Source organism: Aythya ferina, assembly GCF_964211825.1.
Source record: "Aythya ferina genome assembly, chromosome: 11".
NCBI classification, from domain to species: Eukaryota; Metazoa; Chordata; class Aves; order Anseriformes; family Anatidae; genus Aythya; species Aythya ferina.
This window is the reverse complement of record NC_140307.1, coordinates 10,511,058-10,534,193: the sequence shown is the minus strand read 5'-3', so window position 1 is coordinate 10,534,193 and position 23,136 is coordinate 10,511,058. Positions and strand designations below refer to the sequence as shown.

Genomic DNA, 23,136 nt, shown 5'->3' with positions numbered 1-23,136 from the left:
CTTGAGAGAAGGGATTGCATAGGATTACACAGTATTAGATGTGTACTCAGAACTTGGTAGCAGATAGACTTTGGTAGCTGAGTGTTCTCATGTTTCATGGCCCTACCCTTGCAGTTGCCTAGTGTAACTGACATTACATGTCAGCAAACCACTGAAGATAAAACATTGTTAGAGTGTAGGCAGGAGATGACAGGCAGGAAGAAATACGCTTCAAACTTGAATGCAGTAGCTTCTCACCTTCAGTAATGCGACATCTGTCATACCTAACCCTCCTGTGTATTTCAATTCTTCTACTTTGATTTTTATGCAGATGTATGGGCAGTCTTGCAGCATCTCACAGTCAGTAAATGGTTTCCTGGAATCTTACCTCTTTAACAGCTTATAAAGCATAAAGAATACAAAAGCAGCTTTTTATTACTGTGCATCAAGAGTAAGTGTGTTCAAGTGAAAAAAAGAAACCCAACATACATGTACACACACAAAAAACAAACCTCAAAGCCCATGTACCCTCTTTGTTGTGGTCATCTTGTTAAAATAAATAAATAAATAAATAAATCCACTTATACTCCCTAAAATTGTAGAGGTGAAAATTCTGGTTTTGGCTTTTAATTAGCCTCCTGTATTTAAGGTTGTATAAGCTTAGATAGAGCATTTAGGTTCTACCTTTTGTGTTGTTTCTTTCTAGATTTTTTTCTCTCCCTTCCAGGTGAACTGTACTCTGATCTCTTCCCTCTAGTTCCTCATGGCTTACAGTTAAAAACACTAATTTTGTAAAATCAAAGAAAGAAATATGCTTCTCATTGTAGCTGAGTAGAACCATGCTTGTTTTAGTTTTTACTCATGTGAAGTGCATACGAGAAGTTGAATGTTATGTGCTAGTATGATTCATAATGTGTGTATGGAGATCTCAGTGGAGAAAATTCAGGGAAGTGCCTGGCTTAAGTTGTATATTTGGAATGCAGTATTTGGTGTGCTGTAGTGGAATGAGGCGTATCTCGTCATGTGTGCAGGAGTTCTCCACTGTGCACGCTGCAGAAGAAGAAAACAGACATTAATTTAGAAATTTTTGAATATATCAGTGCTTCTGTTTTAAATTACTTAAACTTTCCTTTATCTTATGAAATTGTGTGACAACTAGGGTTTATAGGGATTTAAATAAAAAGGAGAGCGAGGAAAGAATAAGGACTTTATTTATGTGAAAGAAAAATACTCCCATAAATACGTTTTCAGACAATCTCAAAGGTTTTTATTCCAAGGCCTCATGCAGAAGTCCTAATGTTTCCTTCCAGAACTGAAAGCCCAGTGTTGAGTTTGAAACTGAAAGATCAGAGCTGTTCGCCACAGCGGCTAGTATTGGCAGTTGCAACTTGGAATTTTTTGTCACAGTAGTCTCTTTGGTGTCCTTACTTGGAAACCAAATCAGGTTCAGTACAGTACCACTTGTACATGTACAACTTACTGTTTTGGTTTATGGAACAAACACACTGGATATTTAAGCAGTGCTATAGGACAGTAATCTCTGAACATAAAGATCTTCAGAGGGCAATGACTGCAGTCATTTGAACTACAGAGTGACTGTGTGTATGTTGTATTGTAATTAATTCAAAAGATGAAAGCTTCAGGGTTTTATCTACCTTCTCTCATCTCAAGCATCACAACACAGCCTATAGGGGTTTAATTCCATCTCTGTAGATAGGAAGCCCTCTAATGTCTATTATTTAAATCAAAGGCTTTGCTTTTACCTCACAAATTGAAAATAAAATACAGAATTAATGTGCTTGAGATTCTTTGATTGTGCTCCTAGTGATCTTGCTCTTTGTCTCAGTATCATGTTGCTTTAAAAAATAAGGGTGGTAGTGTAAGGCCTCAGTTACGGTGTGTAGTGCGAGCTGTGGTATGTGCCATTGTTCTGAATGCAGTCTTTATCTTAATTTATAGATGTAAGGTAAAAGAACCATGAGAGTTCACTGCCATATACTCATTATTGGGTCAGAATTTGAAATACTTGAGCTGGGATTTTTTTTTCTTTATAGATAAAGTTACTTACATAGAATGTTTATTTTACATTTTAGTTTTATTGTTTTCCTAAGGTATAAAAATGTCAGCTCTCTGGAACTTTTCCTTTAGTCCTGTTTCACACTTTGTATAATAATTAAAGTAATAGTCATGGTTGAAGGACCCATGTTGTACAAACTAAACTTTAAGGTTGTCTAGAAGTCAGTCAGCATGTTATGTCCTGAAGACCCTTTTGGTAGGTACAGAAGTCAGGTCTGAGTCCTGAGACACACCTAGCAAGACACTGGTTGAGGATTAGTTGTGCTTTTCAGTGGTGTTTTTTTGTTGGTTTTTTTTTTTTAATTTTGCTGTCATTATAACGTAGTCCAACTTGTGTACATTGCAAAAAATATTTGTGTTCTTAAAACAACTCTTGATGCCATGTTAACACTGGGCCCAAGTAGTCTTTTTTGAGTGGGATGTGTATATTAAGAAACATACCAAATACAAATAGATTGTTCTGATCAAGGTAAAACAGAACAGAATTGCATATGTATTTCAAAATGTTAATGCTTTATGTGGGCCTGGTGAAAGTTTTACATTAATGACATAATATGGAGTCATGCTTTAATTGTCGGGAGGATCACCTTTGAAATGACATGGAAGAAATTCTTCCTTGGCTTTAGCAAAATGCATTTGAAATCATAAAGCTTAACTTATAAATTGACCTAGTTCCTTTGCTAATCTGTTGATAGTTGTGGCGACAGAAGAAGTTGTGACTGCAGAATCTGTGGATGGTGCTATTCAGCAAGTTGTCAGTTCTGGAGGTCAGCAAGTTATTACTATAGTTACAGATGGCATTCAGCTTGGTAATCTGCATTCAATTCCAACCAGTGGAATAGGGCAGCCAATCATCGTGACCATGCCAGATGGACAGCAAGGTAGGTGAAAACTTGCACAGTTTGAACTTGAGAATCCATTTTACTTATAGTAATAAGTTGTTACATGCAAATAGCTTGGAAATTTTTATGTGGTAATTAATTTGAATACATTTTTGAATTATTTCACTGCAAAAGGCTCAGACACATGAGCTATAGCAGTTCAGTGAGTTGCCATGTGTCAGCTGAGCTTCTGCATTAAGAGAAAGAACAAAAGAATTACTAAACTGTATGGATAAGGAATGAGATATACAGGGGCAAAGTGGTAACTGCTTGCTTTGCCCTCAGTAAGTTTGAGGTTTTGGAAGGGCAGTCTGAGAACCAGTGAAGCCAGGATGGCAAAAATTGTCCCTCTTAGGCGGTATCAACTTTGTTTGTGGAAGCTGTTAGTGTAACAAGTGATATTTTGTGGCAAGGGTGTGTTCTGGATGTTTTTTTTTTTGTTTTTTTTTTTTTTTTTATGAGGATTCCAAGTACAAAGCTTGAAGAGTTGTACATTGGAGACAAATGATTTGGTCCACCATGTATATGAACAAGTACACCTAGTTGTGAGAAAGCGTTCTTCAGCAGCATATGAATAGCTAAAGCTGTTAATATGTTTTCTCTGCACTGGCTTTATAAGTCACTTTTGTAGAGCTGGCCATATAATGCACTTGTATAGAGTTGCATTTTTTTTAAGGGAAACGCTTTGCATTTTACTGCTGTTAATAAAATTATCTGAGTTTTATATTGCGCAAATATTGTTTGAAGTAAAGTGTATTTATATGTACAAATATGTTTTCAGTATTAACAGTTCCAGCAACAGATATTGCTGAAGAAACTGTGATAAGTGAAGAACCGCCAGTCAAGAGACAGTGCATTGAGATTGTTGAAAATCGTGTGGAGTCTGCAGAAATAGAAGTAAGGAGTCTCTTACGTGATGTGTATTAACCAGAGTGTGCAGCACTGAATATGTGGTTGTGCTTTTTGGTGTTGTTTTAAAGCTATGTTTCTGTGTAACAGAAGAATGAAGAGTGTGATACAATAACTTGTTCAGTCTGCCCTGTTACTGGAATTTATCTGTTACAAGGTTGTTGTAAAAAGAATATAGGAGTGCCCTTTGCTTCATCCTCTGGTCCAGCACATGAAAATGACATTCGTTGAAGTTTTTGGTAGCTTAACAGTTTTTTCCCCTCTAAGATCACTAGCTAGTTTTTAAAACTAGATAATGATAATATATTATCACGTAACTTGACGTGATAGCAGTGAATGAGAATACTGTCCCCTCATCTGTGTTTTATGACCATATGCTTGTCCTGATTGTGAGATCATTCTTAGCAACGTTTCCTTTCCATTCATGATAACTAGATAACTGTTAATGGCAATATGAAACAGTAAGATTCTGGGTTTGTCAATTTTTATCTTTCTTTTTTTTTTTTTTCCTTTTTAATTCTGGAGCAGTTTTCTATTACATATCTTTGCATCATAATGTTTTTTGAAATTACAACACAGATGACCTATCAACATTAAGAGGGCTTTTCATATATGACAAATAGATATAGCTGCTCAATTTAAAACCATAGCTTTTTTTTTAATATTACAACAGTAGGTCAACCATCTAATCCCCTTTTCTGTTAATTCTAACTGTGCTGACTAGTTTTGGTCAAAAGTTTATGAAAACTGCTGTCAGGCTTGACGAGGCTGTGAGTTCTTATTTTGTCAATTCCATGCTACTTCATTTATCAAAGGTTGTATTCTCTGACTTCTGTTCACATTATTGGATAACAATTTGTGCGCAACTGAATATTATTTATTGTACAGTGTGTGCTATGCCTTGTCCATGTCTAGTAACAATAATTACCACCTTTCATCATTGACTTTCTCTGTCCTTAAGTTGTCATATCAAATACTTACGGCCTTTGCAGCTTTGTGGTCATTACAGATTATCATGACAGTTAAAATTTTCTTGCTGCATTTTTTAAAATTGTATGACTGTTACAATAAAAACTTTTTTTTTGTTCACACTTTTAAACATCTGCCTGAATTATTGCTACAGGAAATTACCTTTCCTTAAATAATAATTGTTAGGTAAAGGGGAAAAAAACATCCAGATTGGTTAAGGAATAAATTGACCTGTTCCTAGTTACAGGTAATGGGTATAATGATACAAATAATTCTTTAAGGGGACTGCCAACTTCAATTAGATATTTAAAATACTTTTATAGAATTTTAAAACTCATTGGTGAAAATGAAGGACTCTACTTGTTTCCTTTAAGTGCTAGTTTTGATGACTGACCTCCTCCCTGATTATACAACTGGAAGTATACATACAGACCTCTGTCCCTGTATAGAGGCCAGTTCACTTCCAGAGCCTTGGTGTGGTGCTCCCTGTCTTTGGTAACTGAGGCATTAAGGAAGTACATGGGAAGTCAGTTCGCTTCCAAGTTTATCATAGTAGAAGTCCATATCTGGATATGGAGGGAGTGGGACCCCTCCCACTTCAAAATATTTTTTTTTTGAAGTGGAAAACCTTTATTACTGTAGGTTTCTCTGCCTCATCAGTGATTCCTTTATTTCATTATAAAGACTTGATTCGAGGCAAAGAGTGCTGTCTTTAGATGCTTTAAACTCAGTGTATGAACAGTTAATTGTAGTTTTAAAATCTAAGTTGAACTCCCACTCTTGTGAGGTGACAAACCTTCTTGTGAAAGTATTGTGAATAATTAATACCGTAGTGATGTTTTTTGACTGTCTCATTTGTCTGTTAAATTCAATCATTGCAGCTCGTTTTCGAGAGGGATAGCAGTCTTCCTAAGCTGTGTGATGTTTAATTAAACATATGATGGCAGCAAAAAAACACTGTCATGCAGATGGTCTATTTTTCATTTTCATGCATAATTCATTAACATACAGTGAATTGTATTTTCATTCTTGCATGTTACTGTCTTGTTGCATGTTGGAAAGGTGACATGCTTTAGAAACAACCAGGACAATTAGACTAAAGAAAAAAAAATAATGATTGCAAATGAATTATATTAATGAATTCATATTCCTGTTTTTTCCTGCTTAGCTTAGTTATTTTAATTATATTTTAATTATAGGTGCCTCTATCTTCAATATGTAGACTGTTGAGGAAAGTTGTATGTAATAAAGAAAATTCCCTTATAAAATGGAAGATTCCTTAAGAGCACTCAAACTTCTCTAACCTGATTTTCATCTGTATAAGCTTTTATATGGTAGAAAAGGATTTTAGAGAATTGAAACATTTTCTCTTGTGTTCTGAAGAGCGCCCTAAGAACATTTTCTAGTTTTGTTGAAATTAAGACCCCAGTTATAGTCCTCCTTAATCTTAGATAACAAAGTTAAGGAACCAGTTTTCACTGTTCAGTCCACAGTAGTTCTGTAATGTTCCTCCAGAATCGTTGGTCCACTGCCTAGTTAGTGTATTTGGCCCCAGTCCTTCAGCTTATTCTGCTTACATAAAGACTAGGTCTGTATGAAAACTACATGTGTTAGTTCTCAGACAAATCTACATGCTTTGAGTTGCTAGTCTGCCTGATGGTTACCAGTTTTATCTTACCTTCTCTGCCACTGAGACTTATTTTTTTCTCCTTTTGTCCATTCTTTTCTTAATGTGCTTACACCCAGTGTGGCTGTACATCTCTATTTCTCCCTTCTGTGGAAAGTGCTCACAAGAGTTGTTCTGAGTTTGATCTCTGCCCATGAGTGCTTGCAGTCTGCATGTGCTCTGCAGTAGTGATAGTGTCTTATTTTTTGTAATGTGCTGCAGAGCCTCTGGCCAATGAGCTGCTGCTGGTTCTCACCCTTCTACAGCCCAATAGACCAGCTCTGCTTCTCGACAGTAGGACGTTTAATTGCATGACAAATTTGTGAGATAGATAACGCTCAGCTCAGATTATGCCAGAGCTCAGTGCCCACATGGGGGAAGGCCCACTTTGCATGTGTAGCAGGATCCACTGTTTTGACTGCTACTTAAAGAACTGTCTGTAGCAATTTTTCCCCAACTTAGTACTCCACAAGGCTGTATTATGTAAGCTTTGTTGGCTCTGCTTAAATTACATTGATAATTACAGAAATAGCAATATATTTTGGTTTGACTGGTGTTGGAACAACACTGGTGTATTTCAGATCCTTTGTTAGATGTAGGCTCCGCTGTTCATTTTGCCTTAGCACTTGGCACTGGTCAGTCTAGTAGCTACATGGATTGGCCATTTATAATGTTACTTAAAAAGCAGAATCCAAATTCTCAGAGATGGAGGCTGAACATCCTTTTCAAATAAGCAACAAGATCAGATGAACTCTCATTTTGAGCATATGCTTCAAATGAAGCAAACCCATGAACGCTAGTGTCTTTTAGCTCTTAAAACCTTGTGTAAAGTATAAAATCAGGTTTCATTTATGGAGTTAGCACTGTTCTGTTTTATAGCTAGTCGTTCTAAACTCGTTAATAACACTGCTCCTTCACCTGTTGTTTTTGATATACAGATGCTGCTGTTAGCAATGATCAGATCATCTATGTCAGTGTATTTCAGCACATTCAGCACAGCATGTGACTGCTAAATGTGGCTGTGACAAGTACTGAGAACAGTAGCAAGTAGAAGGGAGGCAGAGTATTTTGTATTTTCAGGCTCTGATCATGAAAATATGTGAGTGTATCAAAGAGGTGAAGAATAGGGATGATGTTCTGGGGGTGGGGGGAGAAATGTTGAACAACTGTTTGAGGTATTAAGTGGGAATGTGATGCTGAACTGCTGAGATGGGGATAAGGTGAAAAGGCAACTTTTGCTGGGTCTCAGTTTTTGATAGTTTTGTTTTTCTGGGAAATAGATTCCTTCTCTGACAGCCTCCCTCCTGTCGCTACTTCAGCTACAGTGGAAAAAATGATGTGAAATCAAATATTACCTTACTCATAAAATATGATACACTTACTTTAATAAAGTAGTATTTGGTTGAAGATCAAAACAAAACTGTTTTTCCAAGCAAATTGCTTTTCCAATTAGGCTCAGTACAGCATCAAACAAAATTATAGTATCAGCGTCACTGCAGATAGAAATACATTCTCCTTAGTTCCTGTGGAAGCTTCATAGGAAGTGGCATTTTCCATATTATTTTGCTTGGAAGCTATGTTATAGCCATCCCCATATAATTTGTACGCAGAATGATGCATAAGTTAGTCCTCTTGGGTTCAAAAATCTTACCTCACTAAATACCTGTTAATTCATAAATCTGCAGTGTCCTTGGGGGTGTTGTTATACCTCTGCATTGCATGGTATCAATCACTTAAATCACTTCATTTAAGAAACCAAGTATGTACATATTCCAGTTAGTGAGTAGCTGTCACTTTCCAGTGCACACTGCTGGTAGTTATCAGTTTTCGTAACAGACAGTACTATCTGATTAGAAATACAATGGAAATTGACAGTCCTGTTAGACTGGATTCCATTCTTATTAGAAGTCGATTTAAAAAAAAATCACAGGGAATTGAATCATTGGGAAAATGTCATGTTAGTATTTGATCACTATCTGTTTTTGTGCTGCACCATTTTTCTTTGAAGACTTGCTTGTTATCTCTGCAGCTAAAGAAACTTAGTTGTACTATATTTAGACTTCAAGTCTTACTGTGAGAAATTGTCAAGATTCATGCCTGATTTACTGAGCAGTATTCATACAGGTTTGACCAAATACGAACTGAACAATTTCGATGTGATGCCCTAACACTTAACCTGCATGTAAAGAAAAAGTATTTGCCATTTTAACTTGCATTTAATAAATATTTGACAAAATATTGCTGGTTCTGTTTTTAATAGGAAAGAGAAACTCTTCAGAAGCAGCTGGATGAGGCAAACAGAGAAGCACAAAAATATCGTCAGCAGCTTCTAAAGAAAGAGCAAGAAGCAGAGGCCTATCGGCAGAAGTTAGAGGCAATGAACCGCCTCCAGACTAATAAAGAAGCTGTTTAATAAAAGAGAACATACTGCAAAGCCTGTTACTTTCAAAAACCTGCAGTACAATCTTGAACTGTACACTGTATAGGTACAGACACAGGATTACATGATAGAGAAGATGCTACAAGTTGATAACTGGACTTAAGCCGTGAGCTCTGATGAATTTCTTGTAACATAAAAATTCTGAATTTAGAAATTGTGAAAAGTATTTAAAATGAAATACTGTAAATAGTTGTTTTTTTTACAGTTTCAAAATAAGTTGATAAATCTTTTTGAAGGGATCCAGAAACATGAGAAGCCAATGTTTTTGTGAAATTTTTGATTTTAGTATGAATCTAACTTCTGAAAAACAGAACAGTTTTAAGGGTGATGTTGATTTAAGCTGACAACTTGAAAATGAATTATGTGACAAAATGAATTAACAGTTATTTCTACATGGTAACAACTTAAACTTCTCTGAATAAGTCATTTCCAGGTGGAAATCTTTGTACAGCTTTAAGTAGTTGTCTCAGATTCTCTGAAAACCGTTTTTTGGGTTTTTTTTTTAGGCGGTGAAATTTTTATATTTAATTTCAAATATATCCAAGTAGATTTACATGTATATGAAGCTAATATTTTTTAAACTTTTCAGTTTGTACATATGCTGCATGTTTTTATAATTTCTACACATACATCTAGCATAAGTATTTTTCAGCAAAGATGAGGAAAAATTATGAGAAAAATGTTTAGCCTATAGGTCATTTGAAGTAAGCTAGCAGCCAGTTTTATTGTGGATAGTATATTTCTTGAAAGAATGTAATTTGTAATCAAAACAAAACAGAAAATCCCAATTTATATAACAGGCAAAATTTGATAGTGGAGGCATTGAAACTTGTGTCTTACAGTTTTCACATACAAACATTTTAAAGTTCAGTAAATGAGTAGAAAAGAATGTCTCCACTGGAACACAAAGAGTATAGTTCTTTTAGAATATTCTATTGATCTGTTTTCCCCAATAGCCTTGAAATTATTTCATTGATGCATTTTCTAAACAGACTCTTCCATTTTAATTATGCAATTGGACAAGGAATTTTTTGTTGTAGTGATGCTGCTCTTACCTGGCATCATTGTTCTTCACTGTGATACTGTGTTTGTGTGTGTCTGTGCAGTGATATATTATACTTAAGATTTATATAAAATATAACATCTTCAGAGCATTGTAAAATCTTTTAAAGAACCCTTACTATACTGCCTGAGGCAGGTAAGTGAGTGTTGTTGTCTCAATTTTATAACTGGTATAAGCGCAACACAGGGAGTGTTAAACAATTGGCCCAAGACCACATGAATCTGTGGTAGACCTGGGAATGGGTCTCAGGAGTTCCTGGCTTCTAGTCCTGTGCTTAGACTGAGCTGCCTTAAGATTGTTCAGTGCTGTGTTACATACATTTTGAACTACTGTGCAGATTCCTTTTTTGTAAGATAAAACTATTTGTGCTTTGCTTTGTTGTTCCATGTTTCACTGCTTTTATGGAATTGTTTATATAAACTTAAGCAAAAAGTCTAGTTTATCTATACTGTATACAGAAGAATTACCCTTAAAACTGTACTCTGGCCTACTTTTTCTATTTTACAATTAAATATCTTTTCCACATATATATAGTGTAGAATCGATTCCATTTCAATTGTTTTTATCTGCACTGGAAGGTCAAAACTGATGTGTGAGGCAGATGTGTCAGAAGAATATGAAAAAACAGTGTTAGGCTGAGAAAATCCCACAAAGGTAAGAGGGAAGAATGGACACAGAATCACATTATACAAAACAACATCAATCTTCCTCCTTCAAACTTGGATGTGAGCTTGTAGAATTGTTAGTTAGGAAAAAATCCTAATATTGATATAAAGTTGGCAAATATGATCCAAACTGGTAAAGTAGGACCTGAAAATAATCAAAAGATGATAGTAATGAAAATCTATGGTGCTGATTTTTAGATTATTTTCCAAGTATACAGTAGTACTCAGTTTGTCCTAGAACTTGAAGCAAGCCTTCTGCAGTGACTAATTGGAAACTTAGTGTATTTTAGGGTTTTCTTAAAAATCATCCATTATGTCACTAGCAAAAGCAGGAAAAAAATAGTCAAGTTAAATGTGCTGGTTAGGCATTTCTCCAACTGAATTATTCTGTGATCGAAATAACATTTGTGTCTTCACATCCCGCAAACTTAACAACACTTTAATCTGTGTGAACTCTTAATAACGATAAGAACTTCAGCGTTAGACTGAGTGGTGATAGTGGTAATGGTCATGTCCAAATGGAGAATTTCCCACGGACCTTTGTAGCAAACAATGAAGAGAACCTTTTCTGTTCGTTCTGCTTCCTGTGAGCAAATATTCTATTCCTCATGGTCTGTAACAAAATCATTCCAAGCGCAGGGTAGCTAAAACAAAAATACATTTATCTCTAGTAATATTTACCCTACCTGTAATGCGTTATTACCTATTTTGTTCTATTTCCAAACAGGACCTGCTGTTTGTTCTCTTCTGTACAGAACGAAAGACCAACCTGGTCAAACTATCAGCTTTGAGCAAAAGACGTAAGATATATGTCATGTGGTATATTCATTGTGCAGTTCAGCTCTGAAAGCATTGTTGAAATTATTGCTTCTTATTTGCTGTTCCAAACTGAAATCAAAAATGTAATTAGCTGCCAGCTTTCTTTGAACAGGCATGCTTCCTATTTAAAATAATGTATTAGTTGCTTGTAATGAGCTATAGTCAGAGTTTTTGAGAACTGAGTTCTTTTTGACTTGGTCAGGCCAGCCCCTTCTCACTTTATTTGTTCCCGTCTGATAGCATTTACAGTAAAGTCAAGAGAGGTTCCTAAATTCATAATAAGTACTGGGGGAATCTTGTTAACTTTTTCTTGATGTTTCCAGGGAAATGTGAGATAAAGCAAATGAATATGCATATGATATGTTGCTGTGTGCTCTTCTTGCACTCTTCTTTCACTGCCTTTTTTATCAATTTATTTTTTTATTTCATATATTAATCTGTGTGTGTATCAGAGTATCTTTGTATCTCTGAAACAGTTCTTTCTCAAATATCTAATCGCAGCAGAAACTAGGAATGGTTTTCACACTGTTCTGTAGAAAGTACACTGTGGAGGAAACAGTAGCTACTTTATTAGAATAATGTAAGAGTTCCAAATGCATTGTAGTACACGAGGCAGAAAGTCAAAGCTTCTCTGACAGCCAGTTTCCTTTTGTATCATGAGAACAGAGAAACTGCTGCAATGTACCAGACTAAGGGGCTGCCTAGCCTGGTATCCTGTTCCAACAGTGGCCTGCTGTGAGCAGGAGCTCCAGGAATAGCAAAAATAAAGCAAGCATATGTTATCTTACGTAACAATTTCTATTTCTGGTGTTTGGTCCATTTAGACCATTAAGATCTTTAAGTTCTACTTCTCTTTTCTCCCAGGACTGCTTGGTATCAGTGTAGAGTGAGTTCCTTCTTATGAAGACGGCTAGCGCTCAACATTGAATAGTATCAAAAGTTGTGCTGCCAACACAGGTCAGGATGTGTTTTCAGTCCCTAAAACTGGAACAAGGGGGGACTCTGTGGCCATTCTTCCAAACTGAGAACAATCCAGGTGGAGGACTTGGAGGAATTCTGGAAATATAAGGTCATATCCCAGTGCTTATGCGTATCATATGTGAGAGAAGCAAGCACAATGTGCAAAGGTGATGTGTTTTCCCAGCTCAGCAGTCTAAGGTGATACCAGTGGAGGAGTGTAACTGTGCAGTATAACCCGGTCTTATCTGGAAGGACAGAATTTCCATAAAGAGCATCACTGCTTTGTATTGCAGCTCTGGAACTGGTAACAAATGTATTGCCTTTCCTTCCATCAATGAGGGACTGATGAATTGGGTAAAACTCATTTCTAGATCTTTATTTTTTAAAAGTCCCCACTTAGAACTGCAATGTCAAATTTGTTACATACTGATCCCTTTGTTACAATAACTACTGCTAGTAATTTCAGTGTGCAAAAGTAATACAGCTGCTTTTATTTGTTTTTGGAAACTCTTGAGCTTCCTCTCCCGTGAGTCCCATGATAATACGTCTTGTATTTATGATGGATTAATGTGAGACTTCTGAAAGGTCCTTTCAAGATGGGAAAGACAGCCTCATTTTGGGGCAGAGCAGAGGCAGCTCATCTCAGAGATGTACTGTCTTACACATCAAAAGAGCAGAGATGAGAACATACAAGAGACTAAAAGCCCTCAACTGGGAGGAGTTAGATAAACACTCACCAATAACCTGCCTACGTTAAACCTTTTCCAGAATGCCTGAGTCTGAGATAACAAGAGCTATAAAGCGTGAGCAGCTAGCAGGGTACCAGACTGAACTGTCCACAGCTCACTGAAGGGTTGCGGGCCAAGTCTGAAGAGGTGCTTTTAGAAGGAATCAGTATGGAGCCTGAGGAGTACAGACGGAGAGGTGAGTGGTCCTCTGCTCTTGGAAGTAGGTAGTGTTTGCCCATGGGGAAGAACTGTTGGAGGGCTGTGAATGGTACCTAGAAATGATGGTGGGCTCTGTACTTTTTAACGGCACATGTCCTTGAGGCTTTAGATCTGCTGGGGTTGAGACAATAATATATCCCTGGGCTGAGTTTGATTTAATGGAGTTAGACTAAGTGGATGAGTTAGGCTTTTTGATCTCTCATTTAAAATACTGTGGGAAAGCTCCAAAGCTGATGCTGAATAAACATGTGAAGGGGCTATGTACAATGTCTCTTTCCTGGCTGATACCATGAAACTTTACTGGTGCAATTCTGGAGACAGGGAGCAAACTTTGGTCCCATGGCTGGAGAAAATTGCCTATTAAGTGGAGATTAGGCGTGGAGCTGTGTAGTTGTTTTCAGAGGATGCAAAAGGAGTTACGTCTTAATACCAGGGAAGCATGAGGCATTATGACAATTCTTGTGAATGCAATTTCACTTCATGTGTAGGTAAGAAAATCTCTATGACCCCAGTAATCAAACAGACTGTAACTGTACCCATGATCATATTTTAAAGATATATTTGAGCTGTTGAGTAATGACAATGAAGTAACCCCAGGAATCTGTTTTGTCCCTATGAAACCTACTCTAGAAGCTGCGTCAGGCAGGTAAGGTGTAAAGGTTGACTAACTTTTCCTAGGTCATCTCGTCACAGAGACGGAGATTAATTCAGGTCTCCTGATTGCTGCCCAGTCTCTTCTGTAGAAGGATGTTCACTGAATAATCAGAAACCTTCAGAAGGTCATACAGTTCCCATGTGTGTGGGGTGTTATGTGTGTGTTCCCAGATAAGCAGGAGCATTAATTTGTGAGACTGGTTCATGATACAGTGAATTGTGACTAGTGCTATGGAATATGGCTGTATTTTCTTAAATGAGCGAAGTGATGAGTTTATTCTCAGGGAATGCTGACAAGTATTATTTTCGCTGATGATTCATATAGCCTTAAGCTAAGACTCAGAGGACTAGTCTGAATCAAATGTTGAACAGAAATTCATATTTATTTTTTGTAAATTCTGTATCTATTTTAAAATTGTTAATGGATGTGGTAAAATGGACTTTTTAATTCGGACTTCTCTGTAGCTGCCAGCTAGCAACATGAGATTTACATGAATTTCTTGTATGTTCCCGCTCCATTCTGATGTTCAGGTATGATAAGAACTAGAAGCAATGAGACTGATTAGTGTCTCATTGCTTCTGAATCTCCTGAAGTATTTGTGCATAGGATAAGTGGGGCTATGGGCCATTTGGTGTTTTAGTTCCCATGGCTATCCTGGGATCAGTATTTCAAGCCCTGCCAAATGCTAATGATGGATTGCATGAAGTGCTAGTCGTGCTAATTGGTTTACCTGCAGTCTAAACTCAAAGCAAAGCATTGGTTTGCTTCTTCCAGGGAAAGAGATGGTGGATTACATTTGCCAGTACCTGAGCAATGTGAGAGAGAGACGGGTGATTCCTGATGTACAGCCAGGTTACATGAGAGCTCAGTTGCCGGATTCTGCACCGATGGACCCAGACAGCTGGGACAACATCTTTGGAGATATAGAGAAGATTATTATGCCTGGGGTAAGAAATAAATTACAATTGTGACAGGAAAAAGTCACTAATACCTGAGGTAAACATCCACATCTGGGAATGCACAAGTTCTGCTGAACGTTTGTGTAGATACATGCTTACATTAGTGTCCAGCATACAAGTTCCTTCAGGAGCGGAGGGCTATATAATTATGAATTGCTGTGTATAGCTAAAGACAAGCTAATGAAACGAGCAAGAGCAACTAACACAGTTGATTTGGGGATTCCCCATATATGGATAAGTCTTTCAGACTTCGTGCAATAATTTTCAAAAGACCATTCTTTCCTGTTCAAAATCTTTGTCTGCCTGTTAAATTCAGATAAATGCTTTTGCTATAATTTGGAATTTATCTAGTAACGACACAGTGTTATCATTTGCTACTGCTGCACTCCTGTTGATATTATCTCTGTAGCTTTCTGCTAGCTGTTCTAGAATTGCACATATTATGCTGCTGTGATCCTTTCCCATCACTTAAAACAGATGCTAATCACTACATCTTGTACAGAATTTTGCCACATTTTCAGACTTAACTTCCAGATAATTTTGTTCTAGGTTGTCCATTGGCAAAGTCCGCACATGCATGCCTACTTTCCAGCTCTTACTTCTTGGCCTTCACTCCTCGGAGATATGTTGGCTGATGCAATTAACTGCTTGGGATTCACATGGGTAAACTACTCTTATTTTATTTTGTTACTTTAGATATCCTTCTTCTGTGTATGTTATGGAGGAATAGGTCATAGTCATTCTTTCTAGTTCTGTGCATCAATACAACTTTTTACTGTAAACCACTGTATTGTAAGCTGTTTGCATAATTGAAGAATGTCACCTGTAAAAGTATATAAATCATGTCTATAAAACCAAACATTACCTAGTAATCAGAGTTGAATGAAGAAAATACACCGCTAGAAAGGTATGTTTTCTAATTATTTGCATATCCAAACAGTTGGCGTTGCTTCCTGATGGTTTGTTTACTCCCGGTGCTAAAAATGTTGCACAAGCACTGCAGGCAGTAGAGAAGCAAGCACCCGTGACTGCAAGTTAGGCTGGGCTTCATTTCATTTCTCCTGATCATTTGAGAGAACACATTTACTATTCTTCTTTTAAAATAGATTGTTTGGCAGCTTGTCTCAGAATGTCTGAGTATTTTGTGTCCTCCTGCCACTACCTAACGTTACTTGGCTATGACTCTACAGACCTCAGTGGGATTCTGAAGCCAATGTCTTCTCCATTGGTGAAGGTTCCCAAATCTTTAGATGTACGTCTCCATGTTAAGAAGCAGTAGAAACTTGTAAACCTATAAGAATTTGTTTACAGTCTCCACATACATGTATCTGATTAGCTCATTGCATATACAGGATAGGAAGCTGAAGAGAACATTTTAAGGAGGTTGGTGAGAGTCTCTGTATTTCATATTGCAAGAGAGCAACTGGTAATAAGAGAATGAGCAAGGTACCTAAACTGCAATCTCATCATCAATGTCTGTATTAGAGAACTCACCAAACATAATTTTTATTATAATAGTGTTGCACTCTGCCAGTTATGAACCATAGCCTTATAGGGTTAGCTGTTTATATATGTAATGCTACAAAGTTTGTAATCTGCACCTTTGTTGGGTCTAGGTGAGATTTCTCCCAAGGCAAATGAGTGTTAATAGCTATTAATTAAAATGTGATATGTGGCATGCTCTCAAAGGGTTAAACTCCTATTGTATTTGCTAGGTGAATTTAGAATATCGTTCTCTTTGTTTGATTTTCTAGGCCTCCAGTCCAGCCTGTACAGAACTGGAAATGAATGTGATGGATTGGTTGGCTAAAATGCTGGGCCTTCCAGATAAATTCCTGCACCACCATCCTGACAGTGTGGGTGGAGGAGTATTACAGGTAAGGCAGATCAGAGGTGACCTCATCAACATTTCTGTGATCACTGGAGTAAATCTCCCTATATAGGTGATCATTTTCCTTGGGGCAAAATCCGCAAGATTTGCCATATAAGTCTTTATGGGGACAAATCTAGTCTTGATGTTTCCTTCCCAGATTTTAGGATTAAATTTAGATGGTTATGGAATAGGAATTACTATTGCTTTTAGTCCTTATTGCATTATGGACTAGGAGCAGGTACTTCTGTGGACTTACTAAAGGATAAATGAGATAATCAGATCTGGTTTCTTCAGTCTGTTTCACATCACTAGAGTATCCACCAAAGTTATTCTTGCACAGTTAGAGTAAGGGAAGACTTGTCACTGTCTTGCCAGCAAATAAAGACTGCTGGCAGAAGCACATAAATTGTTTTTCCTTCTTCTGATGTTGACTTTGTGCTTCTGGGAGTTGCAAGATCCAAGGTCTGAACCTTCTTTCATACAGCCTAAGCAAGTATTCCCTGGAATTAATGCTAAGGCTCTGTGTTGTTATAAGGAGCTTTGCTCAGGTTTGTAGTTTTTGTGGTAGATAGTACATTTTATCTATAGAAGAACAGAAGTAATTTATTTACTCAGTCCTGCACTGCAGTCCTCTACACTAAAAATATACAAAAATTTAAAAACTTTTTGTGTTGCTGGCCCAGAGAGCTGTTCATTAGCTAGTGAGTTCCTATTCCATCTGAGAAAAGCAGATGTGGAAATTTAAAAATAAAAAAAAAGGGTGGGGGGAGAGGTAGTTGAGAGCATTTCAGTGACTTCAGTAAACCCTTGACAAAACAGCAATAAAATACTGAAATGTTGCAGTAAATTAGCAATGTCTTTTCAGAGCACTGTGAGTGAATCAACGTTGGTTGCACTGCTGGCAGCAAGGAAAAACAAAATTCTGGAGATGAAGCTTTCTGAGCCAGACGCTAATGAGTCCTTGCTCAATTCTCGTCTCATCGCATATGCATCTGATCAAGTAGGTTACCAAAAAAAAAAAAACAAAAAACCACAAACAAACAAACAACAAAACCAAACAAACCTCTTTTACTTTCATCTCACCCAGACCATACAGATGACAACGTGAACTTGCATTACTGTACCAAGAGAAACATACAAGTATGAACAAATCCCTCTAATGCTTTAACATTGTTTTCTGCAGATGGGGAAATGAAACTGGTGTGAGATGAGATTTTGCAGGGTCCTAGCAGTCCATAAGAGTCTTCTTTCCCGTTTCTCACAAATCCTTACTCCAGTAACGAAGTGTTGATCTTATGCTGCTACAGAGATTGTTTCTTAACAGCCTTCTTGGATTTGGAGACAGGTCCATTCAGATCCTCAGTGTTGCTCTTGATTGTTGTCTCTGCTCCAGGAGGCCTATCAACTTGTCCTTGGAGAAAATGCCTACACAGTGATGTGACTCTGCCTGCAAACCTGTTCTGTCCTTTGGCTCCTGAACTGAACAATCATACTCCCCTGTGAAAACAGCAGCAGGAGACATGCTCATGCTGGTTCTCCCTTCATATAACTAGAAAGGTTTTTGATTGTGAGGTGTTTAGGTCTATGCCAGCCCCAAACTAGGCACGCTTCAGGACTTTTTGTCTTCAGATAGTAAGGAGGGAACATGTTAAGGTTGCTTCATTTCTAGAAAGTCCTTTAAGATTTGAGTTTTGATAAATGGCCCTCCAAACACAAGTATGCCTCATTAGATTTTTAGAGACCAGAACCCTAATAAACAGATCATACATGTTCCTTAAAATTACAATGTATTATTTCATTTTGTTATTGACAAGGAAGAAACTTTCAGACTTAGACTTAGATTAGTCTGAATTATAACAACAACTTTATCTATGCTTTTATTGTCTTTTATAAAGCCATAATTTATCACAGTTTCTCAGCTTCAGAGCTTGCTTTCTTACTTTTTTTTTTTTTTTTTTTTTTTTTTTTTTTATAAAGGCACATTCTTCTGTAGAAAAGGCTGGCTTGATTTCTCTTGTGAAGATGAAATTTCTGCCTGTGGATGAGAACTTTTCCCTTAGAGGTGAAACTCTGAAAAAAGCCATTGCAGAAGACAGAAAGAAAGGCCTAGTGCCCATCTTTGTACGTTCAACTTTCTGTTTGGGAGTATTAATATTCTTAAATGTCATCATAAGAAATGTCTTAGATATAAGTGTACTGTGTTAAAATACTTCAGTTGAAGATGAAAATGTATATGAGAATTTTGCATTTTATTGAACTCTCATTTTTACTACATTAATAGCCTCCCCGGTTTTAAAATGCTGCATCCATTTATTTTTAAAAAAATGCCATCTGAACAGTTTTGTTCTCTTCTAGGTTTGTGCAACTTTGGGTACAACTGGTGTCTGTGCTTTTGACAATCTCTCAGAACTGGGCCCAATTTGTAAGTGTCCTTTTCCCCCTGATTTTAAACTATGATAGCACAGAGAAGATAGTATGGCAATTTTTCACGTGAGAACCAAGGAGGGTAGAAACACTAATAAGCTGAGTTTTTCAAATGTGTTTCAAAGATGAGTGGAGTCAGTACAAGTCTCTGAAGTGATTTCTATAAGATTTAGATTAAGATGCTAAAATACATTCCATTCCACTCTGATTCATTAGATGCCTTACCTAAGAACGATTTGATTTCTATCAGGTGATGCTGAGGGACTCTGGCTTCACATTGATGCTGCATATGCAGGAACAGCATTTGTGTGTCCTGAATTTCGATTATTCTTGGATGGAATTGAGTACGCAGATTCCTTTACTTTTAACCCTTCAAAATGGATGATGGTTCATTTTGACTGCACTGGATTTTGGTGAGTAAAGACAACACCAGAAGGATAACATGCAAATTGTAAAGTCTTTCTTTGCATGTTTTTTTTTGCTAAATACAGTTCATTCTACAATTGATAGGGTTAAAGATAAATACAAGTTACATCAAACCTTCAGTGTTAACCCTGTCTACCTCAGACATCCCAATTCAGGAGCTGCTGTTGATTTTATGGTAAGTTGTTATTTGAGTTGATACTTTAAATTGCCTATAAAATGTTTAAATGTAGACTGTCAAATTACTGTGGAGTTAGTTTTAGGTGGCCTTTCTACTTAACAGCATAAAACAATCATTCTGAGGTCTTAATGTAGCTTAGGTATTAATACTTTGAAGTGGTTATGATAATTGGTTGTAAAATTGTTTTCATTTATAGAGATTGAAGTATTCAAGATTTTTACACAGATGGGGATCTAACCTAGCCCTTTTTTTTTTTTCTTTTGTTAGAAGAGATTTTTATGTGCATTGTATTGTTAAAATAATTCTTACTGATGACATTTTGGGTGGTTTTCTTGTGTCTTTGATATGTGATAAAATAGAGAAACAATTAAGCAATGGAAACACCATGCTCTGAAACAACAGTAACATGAATTACATTTTTCTTCAGATTTATGTATTGATAGGAGAGCTGAGGCATTTCAATTCATAACCATTTTATAGCAGATTTCAGTACAGTAAAACAAAAGAATATTCAACTGCCAATTGTTTCAGCTATGATCTCAACCAAGCCCTGAAAAGATGATTGTTTTCTTGAAATCAATGATGCTTTTCACTAGAGGGAGTATGTGTAGAGAGGGAAAAAAAAAAATCACCGAGTCCCTCTTGTGGTTGAATAGGATCCTGCATGTTACTGTGTAGCGCCTTATAAATGTACTCTTAAGGTTTGTCACTCTTCTCCATACAGTAGGTGTTATTTTCTCTGGAAAGGTTTACTCTTATATGAATTCTTGTTGGCTTGGGAAAATGTTCAGCATGGCACTTCAATGTTCAGATTGCAGGAACCAAAGTCAGCACTCAATCCTGAAGTGTTAATGGACACATCTTAAGTTGATAACGCTCTGTAAGTGCAAACAGGAGTTGTTATATGCTGGTAACTAACTAAAATCCTAAACAACACCCCTCTGTTCCCTGGAACAGACAAAATCTTGTTTTTGCAAATAATTGAGAAATATGTAGACATAGCATTTCCTTGATTGCTATTCGCTAGGCTTAGTTGGGTTTCAGTAACATGCAATTTGTTGTCTTGATGAAAATTTCTGACTTGAGTACAAGTCTGAAACAACAGACCTTGTAGTGTAAGGGTTCAGTCCTTTCTGTCGTTTTTGCCCTTATTGATATGCTGTTGTGTTTTCACAGCACTGGCAAATTCCATTGAGTCGTCGATTTCGTTCTTTGAAGCTGTGGTTTGTGATTCGTTCATTTGGGGTGAAAAAGCTTCAAGATCACATCCGGCATGTATGTACATTAACAGCGTGAGCATAAGTGTATTATGTTGATTTATCAGTAGTGGAGTTTATTAAATTCAGTCATGCAAAGTTGAGTAACAAACCCTCTGATGTACAAAGTTTGCCTGTGAACGCTAAGCAAGTGCTGATTTTACTCTTTAACTAATTTGTAAAGATTGACTGTGTGGACAAAACATTTCCTGTACCCTTCTTGGAAGCAATAGGCAATGGAAAGCAACTTGATAAGTCAATACCTTCTGCACATCATTGAGTAAGTTTGTAGAGGCTTTCCTTGAGGTAAAGTGGCAGCTGTTTTGGAGGCAGGCTGTGAAGGATGGCTGAACCCATTGCAGTGAAACTTCATAGGCTTAAGTCTTTGGAGTGTGTGTATCATATTGTGGATCAACGGTTGCTGCAAAAGGAATTTAATCTGAGAAAAGTAACGCTCAGTCTTCAAATCTCAAATGTCCTATATGTAGCCCAGCTACTCTTGTACATTGTCAAGGGTTTGGACAAATAGACAGTCCTAAAAATTCTTAGCTTTGTTGTTGTTCTTAGCTTTGCTGCCACACATGGAAATGAATGGAGTGATCTGTTTTAATGAGGAGGGGTGTTTTTGTTTTTTTAACTACTTAGTTTAGTGTCTTACACTGTGTTTGTGACAAACCAATACATAACTATTTTTTTCTTAATTACAGGGTACTGAAACAGCCAAATTCTTTGAATCTTTGGTTGAAAGTGATCCACTCTTTGAAATTCCTGCCAAGAGACATCTTGGATTGGTTGTATTTCGTTTAAAGGTAAAAAAAAATATATATATATATTTTTTTTTTCTTCACGTATTTTTAGACTATTTCCATGTGTTATTTGACTACAGATGATTTCTCCAGAGGCATTAAGGACTACAAATAAACTTTACCAATTCTTATATGAATGCTGGAATTCTTACAAAGATGTTTGGATGTCACTGGAAATTGTAACAGTTGTACATTTTTCTTTTCCCTATGCATATTTAAAACAGGGTCCCAACTGGCTGACAGAAAAACTCCTGAAAGACCTAAGCAGTTCTGGCAAGCTCTTCCTTGTTCCAGCAACCATTCGTGACAAGTTCATCATTCGCTTTACTGTAACATCTCAGTTCACAACTAGGGAAGATATTCTGCAAGACTGGAACATCATTCAACATACCGCAGCCCAAATCATTAGCCAGCATTATGGGTTACACCACATCAGTTCTGGTGATGAGGCAAGAATCCCTAATATGGTAAAGGAGCATAATTCTGATGTTATCAGTAATGCTTCTCAGCTGTATGTAGAGGAAGAAAAATATAAAACTCCTTCCAGAAAAATAGTAGTTCAACCTAAGAAAGTAGCAGTGAGTTACAATACATGTGTGATCAGTCAGCAAGTGAAAGGTCAAGGGGACCCTCTAGATGACTGTTTTCCAGAAGATGCGCAAGATGTTACCAAACATAAGTTAACCTCTTTCTTATTCAGTTATTTATCTGTTCAAGGCAAGAAAAAGACAGCACGTTCCCTTAGCTGCAACAGTGTCCCGGTGACTGGTCTTCTTGAACAATGTAACCCCAAAGCAGCAGCCACTGACAAGAAAGAGTCTCATGCAAATGCTAGAATCCTTTCCAGGCTGCCTGAAGAGGTGATGATGCTCAAAAAAAGTGCCTTCAAAAAATTAATTAAGTTCTACAGTGTCCCAAACTTTCCAGAGTGTAGCATCCAGTGTGGCCTTCAGCTGCCTTGTTGTCCTCTGCAAGCCATTGTTTAACAAGTAAAAGATTGGTGCTTAAGAGCTCCCCAGGTAGAAGGAGAACCAAAGTTTGCTTATTCATATGCAATACTACGTGTTATTTTGTTCAATATGTAAGCAGTGGTAATGACCACCAAGAAAATTCTTGTGCTTTTACTGGAGTAAAACCTTGTGTATTTATAGATTAAAATGTCAAATAAATCTTGTAGACATGTAA

The 23,136-nt window shown here is 36.9% G+C and overlaps 2 protein-coding genes across 9 annotated transcripts in view; both read left to right on the top strand.

Moving 5' to 3' along the window:
- GABPB1 (GA binding protein transcription factor subunit beta 1) overlaps window positions 1-10,510 on the top strand; it is a 23,528-nt gene extending 13,018 nt beyond the window's left edge. For all 5 annotated transcript variants that reach the window (XM_084532040.1, XM_084532038.1, XM_084532037.1 and 2 more), the window contains exons 7-9: window positions 2,751-2,936; window positions 3,718-3,833; window positions 8,741-10,510. In XM_084532040.1, coding sequence (XP_084388166.1) covers window positions 2,751-2,936; window positions 3,718-3,833; window positions 8,741-8,893 — 455 coding nt within the window. In that variant the 3' untranslated portion in view covers window positions 8,894-10,510. The remainder of the gene's footprint in view (window positions 1-2,750; window positions 2,937-3,717; window positions 3,834-8,740) is intronic.
- On the top strand, window positions 10,500-23,136 carry HDC (histidine decarboxylase). 4 transcript variants are annotated; one of them, XM_084532031.1, is made up of 14 exons: window positions 10,500-10,637; window positions 11,376-11,448; window positions 12,332-13,351; window positions 14,804-14,976; window positions 15,538-15,651; window positions 16,743-16,865; window positions 17,727-17,861; window positions 18,839-18,982; window positions 19,217-19,283; window positions 19,536-19,698; window positions 19,796-19,886; window positions 21,066-21,164; window positions 21,853-21,954; window positions 22,176-23,136. In XM_084532031.1, exons 3-14 carry the CDS (start codon window positions 13,324-13,326, stop codon window positions 22,935-22,937), a joined length of 2,001 nt encoding a protein of 666 aa, XP_084388157.1. In that variant the 5' UTR covers window positions 10,500-10,637; window positions 11,376-11,448; window positions 12,332-13,323; the 3' UTR covers window positions 22,938-23,136. The 4 variants fall into 4 exon arrangements, with proteins under 4 accessions (XP_084388157.1, XP_084388158.1, XP_084388156.1 ...); XM_084532032.1 differs by lacking the exon at window positions 10,500-10,637 and having other exon boundaries at window positions 10,650-11,448; window positions 12,332-12,424; window positions 13,196-13,351; XM_084532030.1 differs by lacking the exon at window positions 10,500-10,637 and having other exon boundaries at window positions 10,650-12,781; window positions 13,196-13,351.